General features: G+C 40.6%; 1 protein-coding gene across 1 annotated transcript; it reads right to left on the bottom strand.

Annotated features, from left to right (window-relative positions):
• Positions 1–576: 576 nt before the first annotated feature.
• Positions 577–5419, bottom strand: LOC103423230 (probable glutamate carboxypeptidase AMP1). The gene is made up of 10 exons (XM_008361301.4): positions 4353–5419; positions 3209–3451; positions 2887–3039; positions 2694–2762; positions 2515–2602; positions 2338–2421; positions 2127–2215; positions 1549–1662; positions 1192–1326; positions 577–1022 (listed from the first exon to the last, which is right to left on the bottom strand). The coding sequence occupies exons 1-10, from the start codon at positions 5319–5321 to the stop codon at positions 840–842; spliced, it is 2127 nt and encodes a 708-aa protein (XP_008359523.3). The 5' UTR covers positions 5322–5419; the 3' UTR covers positions 577–839.
• Between the last annotated feature and the right edge of the window lie 1141 nt (positions 5420–6560).

Genomic DNA, 6560 nt, shown 5'->3' with positions numbered 1-6560 from the left:
TTGATTGATCTTTTTCAATTCATTCAACACGACGTCGGAAATTAAAAGAAGTGTGTGAGATGTAAAAATAAATGTGTAGATAGCCGACCTATTTCAATCAAGCGTTTCAACAAGTCAAAACCTCGTGAAGCAAGCTGGTTAGTAGCTATGGAACAAGAGAATAACTTCAAATCGAACTTTTTTTTTTTTTTCAAGAAAATATCAATGATACGAGATAAATTTTATTGATCGATGATAAGTCAAAACCTCAACGGTACGAGTGGTAGCTTTTTATTTATGATTCTATTATTTGTTTCCGTCGTTGATTTGTACGTCCAGATTATATAAGAATTGTTAAGCGGTTTCTGAGTCAGCCACCATCAAATTTTGCAGAAAACTACATCACTTTTCTAAAAAGCTAAATATGCATTTTAGAAGTTTTTTTTTAGTGTTGATTTGTATGTCCAGATCATATAAGAATTGTTTTTCGGTTTCGGTCCCATATTTTTTGGTTTTCGATTTTTCGAATCGACCCCTAACTTGAAGTGCATTTTAAAAGCACAAATTATGTGTTTCTTGCATAAAACACATCATCACTTGTCTAAAAAGCTAAATATACTTTTTGATAAGGAAGGTACATCAAAATCTTCCCTCGGTGAAAGTTGTGAGTTTAAAGGGCATAACCAAGTTACTATTTACAAAAACTGTGAGTTTATATTACAGGGCAAAAAAGTTACATAATTTTCTACTCAATGCTCATAAATACAGGCCTGCACCAGAATGTTTCCGACGTTTCTTCTTTTTCTTCACACTCCCTGCCTCCCAAAGGCGCCTAAACGGCGGGCCAGTGTACATGAACTTCAGAAAACGTCTCCTCTCAGGGAATTTGCAGCCCTCTGTATGGCTCTGGCAACTCTCCAGATCTCGTGCTGAATTTTGGCCTGCCCTTCTCTCCTGCTCATTCTCTTTGCTCGAAGCATTGCATCGCCTACTCCGGGAAAGAAGGATAGTTTGCTTCCATGCTCACCAGGAGGCCCATACACCTACAAGAAGACGGGAAATGATCATGCAATGCGTTTGTATGAACACTTCGTCTCTTTTTCTTTGTTTCCACTCCCTCTCTCTCTCTCTCTTTTCGTTTGAACTACCATAATAAATATCTAATAATTTTCAATCAGCTTTAGGAAATCAAGGAAAAAGAAAATTACTTACAAGATGCTTGAGCCACTGTCTTCCTTCAAGTCCATCTGAATCCAGGAAGCCCCTTTCAGCAAGCATCAGCCGATCATTCAGTGCCCGCTTCTTCAAAACTACAAGCTCACTTGTATTTTCTTTCTCTCTCAGCTTCTGCACTCCATAAAATAAGAAGGGTAAATTTCACAGAATTTCCCAAAAGGTTTATGCTTATTCCGCTTCAGGACAAGAGAGAAAATAAATCAATGCAGTGCTGTATGCATGTCATTGTAATTTCACTTGTTTATTTCCAACACGACATAAAAAATGGCATTGATTATTTGACTAATAGACGGCAACAAAGAGTGTCAATATGCCTATTTTTGAAGATTTTACCTGTGCTTCATCTTCAGCTTCTTTGGCGGCATAGGCAAATTCCTGAATAGCTGTTGTGAGGGGATGTAGAGATACACCCCCGTCTAACAAGTTGCTCAAAACATCTTTATAATGCTGCCCAAAATTAGTGAAGATGTAGGTTTAGCATTTAGTTTAAAAAGGACCAACCATATGCACGAAAAAGCCTAGACTACCCCTTTTTTTAACCACAAATATAGTATTCTTGACAAATTCGTTAAACTGATGACAGCGAATGCCTTTAAATAATTTTCGTACTACATCATTTCATTCTATCCATTATAAAAATTAAATGCTTGCATTCCATTTGTCTCTCAATTTTATTGATTATACTAAAACAAAAGCCATTAGTAAAATGGTAACCATCAGTATTTCACCAAAAATAATTTAAGAAGTTAATAACAAAATTCAGAGACTTGGGTTCGAGACTTGGGAGCAGCCTCTCCATAAATGGGGGTAAGGCTAGCCGACATTCACCTCTCCCAGACCCTGCGTAAAGCGGGAGCCTTGTGCACTGGGTACGACCTTTTTTAATAACAAAATTCAGAGAAGATTCACACCTTTAACTGATCCGCATAAGAGAGGAAACTGAAAGGTATAATTGAATCGTCGGCCAGGTGGAGGGCTAGAAGTCCCCACATTCCAGCAACTGAGATAACCCCAAGAGAAGTTACATTGAAGTTTTAACAGTAAGGCAACAGACTTCATATCTATTAACGAAACTAGACAACAAACAGTTTTGTAAATAAGTCTGTAAAAAAGTATGCTTACCAGCCACATGTCTCTGAAACAAAGGATCTCCAAAGTTTGTCATCCACTCATAGGCATCAAATGCAGTGTGATAAACAGGAAAATCTGAACAAGAATGGATATTCATCACCCTACCGCATTATCAATATAAAAGTCGATTTTTCTATCCAACTTACTACAAGGAAATAAGAGGTGTACCAATTCCATAGTACATATCCGTGGAAGGAATCCCTGCATGTTGCAAAAATGGGGCAAAATCAGAATCCACAGCACTGAGTCTTTGGATCTGCAAATCCATGACAGAACATGTGACCAAAACTGTCATAGTAGGATACCACATGAAAGTATGGAGCAAGAATGGGAAAACCATCACTTACATCAACACTTCTATTTTCTGTCATCCATTTTTCATATACAGTGGCACCGACAGAGTCAGGATCTTTAACCTGAAGTCAGATTAAATAGCAGTCAATATTAGACAATACCAGGCGCCAACAGTGACTCATATCGAAACAAACTGACCATAACTTTCTTAGAAGTGCAGTTAATGTTTATGATTAATTTATTTACCATCTTTGTAACCTCAAGGATGATATTGTCCAGCTGAGGAGTTGCTCGAACAAAGAACCCTGGCCCTTGAACCGCACAATCTACATTGAGGTAGGCAACGGCTTTGGAACCCAGATTAGCAATGTTCTGTTCAACCCACTCAGTAGATCCTACCTGAGAGCACCGAACATAATGAATTTTACCTTGAGAGATCAATAAATTCAAGTATTCTGATTAATCAACCTAACTATTATGTAATAAAAGTCACTTAACCATCTGATGCAAAACAATGACTGTGACTGCCCAGACTCTTTTTTGGTAATGAAAATGGAGAATCACCTACCATTCCAAACTCTTCTGCATCCCAACTACAGAGAATAATCGTCCTCCTAGGATTCCAACCCGAACGCATCAAAAGAGAATATCTACGAGCAATGTCAAGTAATGCTGCAGTTCCACTATTGGGGTCAACAGCCCCAAACGTCCACGCATCTCTATGGTTGCCAAGCAGCACATAGCGGTCGGGCTCTTCTGAACCTCTTATGACAGCAAAAACATTGTGAATCTTCACCACCTTTTTCTCCCCCTAAAATTAAGACACGAAAGTATAAGTTATATACAAGGAGAGAGGGAGCAAGGAAGGATATTATCCCATGCAGGCGTAAATATCATTCCTCTTGTTTTTTCAGAAAATCTAATCGGTAAGTGAACAAAATATTCAAATCAAAAGATGAGTATTTAAAAGATTGTAGAGGGGTATTTCTATAAACAAGATACCGATGGTAGACAAGGAACAACAGATTTCTAACAGAGAGACTAAAAGACAAGCTCTCGGAAACAATACAAGAGACACACGTACTCAGAAAACGGGAGAATGGAATTCAACAATAAATATGAAAATTATGGCGCTCCAAATTCGCACTATTGTGTAGTTATGGAAATGTCACCAATGTCATATACAAAAATCAATTAGCATTTCTTACTCAACATTCCTTCTTTTTAAAGCTAATGCCCGAAAAACTCGTATTGGCTTTATTTCCTGAAAATATATGCAAGTAATGGAAACCCACAACTGGTATATAAACGTCACAATTCAAAGTTTGTCCCAGCAAGTATCTGATTCTCAGCTAAAGGTTGCAAATTGAGATATAGACCAACCAAACCAAGCAAATATTTCCAAATTTGATTAAAATTTAACCCCAAGTCAGCAATTCTCCTAAAATTGGCAAAAATCTCAAAGCTTTTTCACAAAATTATATGTTTCTAGCAAAAATCCCAAATGCAGAGCTGAGTTTATGACCCACATCCAAATTTGACTAAACTTTACACAACCACCAGTCTGGATAACATAACAGAAATAACAGAAAACACCAAAGTCAAAAAAAACACACATTGCCACAAGCAGAAGTTTCCAAGCCACCACCTTTCACACAACATTTGACTAAAATCCATGCAACAAAGAAAAATGGGCACCACCAAAGCCCAACCTGGTAAGTGAAATTCACCACTGTCGGTCCAGGCCCGACACCGCCCACTGCCGCGGGCAGCGATTCCCTCCACGCTGGCGGCACGGGAGCCCCTCCGAGCCACCCCAGAAGGGTCTCGGCGGCCTCCGCGGACAGCGGCATGGATGGAATTTTCGGAAACTTCTTCAAAACCTCAGGGTCGTCCAGGTCCAGCCTCTCGGCTCCGTCGACCCCGGCCCACCCGGGACTCAGTGGGTCCCCCACGCCGTTCATCACAAACCCTCTCTCAAAACCCTTCTTAAACCCCCCACTTGCATCACCATCTCCCCCCTCGGTGTACAATAGCACAGCCAGCGCACCGTTTTGCTCGGCCTTCCGGACCACTTCGCCTCTGGACACGTCATCGCCTCTTCTAACAATCACCACGCACCCGCTGACGTTCACCCCGAGCTCCCCCAGCGCACGATAGTCCTCGTCCGTGCCGTGGTTGGCGAAGGCCAGCTTAGCGTGCGCCGATCCAGTGGGGGAGTAGGCGTGGTACGGCGGAACGACACCGTCGTGGTCATTGTTAAGGCCGGTCTCGGTTAACGGGATGTCCACGCGGGAGCCGTTGCTAAAATGCGCGGAGAGTGAGGAGTGGAGTGGGTAGGATAGGAGGGCGTTGTAGTGGGCCGACCGGGTGTCGAGTCTCAGGCCCAGGAAGTGGGCCCGGACGAAGTTGGCGGTGTCGAGGGAGGGCGGGGTGCCGGCGAGGTGGGGGTGGAGGGTGAGGGCGCGGAGGTAGGAGGAGAGGGTGGCGTTGGTGGCGTGGGAGAGGAAAATCTGGCGGAATAGGGGGGCAGAGTGGGAATTTGAGGAGGAGAGTGCAGGCTGGGGGGAATGCAGGGTATAAAAACCCAGAATACCGACGATGAGGAGGGAGACGAAGGTGCATGTGGGTGAGACCTTTGAAGTGAAGAGGGTGGTGGAGTTGGGGAAGAGTTGACCCATTTTTACTTTTTACAGTCTAGGCTGGTTGTGGAGAGGAGAGAGAGAATTGGGTTTTAGAGAGAGAGAGAGAGAGAGAGAGAGAGATATGGGGGAGGAGAGGGAGGAGTAGAGATAGAGGTGTGGGTGGTGGTTTCAATGGGGGTTTTTGGGACTTTTGGGCTGCTGGCCTAACACTGGTTGTGGGAGTTTCGGTGGGAGATACTATTTCATATTAAAATTGAATAGTCTCCTTTTTATAATATTGCTAATATTTACTTATAAAGTAATAAATTGATAAAAATCAACTAAAATTTAGTGAAGTGATATTTTTAGCACTAGTAATGTAAGAGAGATCACATTTTTATCATAATGTGTTGGGTCGTGCTCACCAATATTAGTCTTACCTTATTAGAGTGCCGAAAGTATGAGTCGTGAAAAAGAGTGACCATGCATATGCATATAAGTAATTAAATTACTCTTTATAATGCAATTGATTTTATGGTGGAATCTTATATTTCTTCACGGTATCAAAGTAGGTGGTTCCTCATGTGAAGCTCCACGTCACCCGATTTGTGTTGTCCAAGTATTAGGCTTAAAAATTTGTTACACGGGCATGTTGAGATATCAATCTCAAATGGTGGAAAAAAAGAACCTCGTATTTGCTTATAAATAATTAAGTTACTCCTCATATTTTCAATTAATTTTATGGTGAAACTTTAATTTCTTCGTAAAGAAGTGATACAACGTGATCAAATATTATCTGCTTAGCATTTTTGTTCTAACACAGAAATATTAACAAAAAAATTATGTTAATTTGTTAGTGACTTTCCATGCACAACTCATTGGTTGCCATAAGAATCTTTTTACATACAAGAAAAAAGTGGATTAGTATAATTTAAATTTTTAAATAACCATTAAGTCAGATGGTATCTCTTCTCTAACAAATATAAACGGAGAACAGATTCTCATTTCAACCATCTATTTTTTTAACCACCTCACATCACATACATACATACATATATACATACATACATATATACATACATATATATATATAGGAATTGCTTAAGGGGAGGGATCCCCATTTTTTCAAAAAAATGGGGACACGCTCCCCACCGTTGGATTTGAATTAAATGAAATCCTGTGGTTGAGATTCTATGGCCTGTGTTTTAATCTCAACCACACAATTTCATTAAAGTCAATCTAACGGTGGAGAGCGTGTCCCCATTTTTTAAAAAAAAATGGGGGTCCCTCCCCTTA

This window comes from Malus domestica, chromosome 12, assembly GCF_042453785.1.
Source record: "Malus domestica chromosome 12, GDT2T_hap1".
In the NCBI taxonomy this organism is placed as follows: Eukaryota; Viridiplantae; Streptophyta; class Magnoliopsida; order Rosales; family Rosaceae; genus Malus; species Malus domestica.
The sequence above is the reverse complement of the archived record's forward strand: the minus strand, read 5'-3'. Positions and strand labels throughout refer to the sequence as shown.

Bases quoted from the DNA above. Each gene is read 5' to 3' on its own strand.
- LOC103423230 (XM_008361301.4), bottom strand. From the start codon at position 5,321: ATGGGTCAACTCTTCCCCAACTCCACCACCCTCTTCACTTCAAAGGTC. The intron at 3,452-4,352 runs GTTGGGCTTTGG...TCTTAATTTTAG, and splicing joins TGGTGAATTTCACTTACCAG to GGGGAGAAAAAGGTGGTGAA. The intron at 3,040-3,208 runs GTAGGTGATTCT...CGGTGCTCTCAG, and splicing joins ATGCAGAAGAGTTTGGAATG to GTAGGATCTACTGAGTGGGT.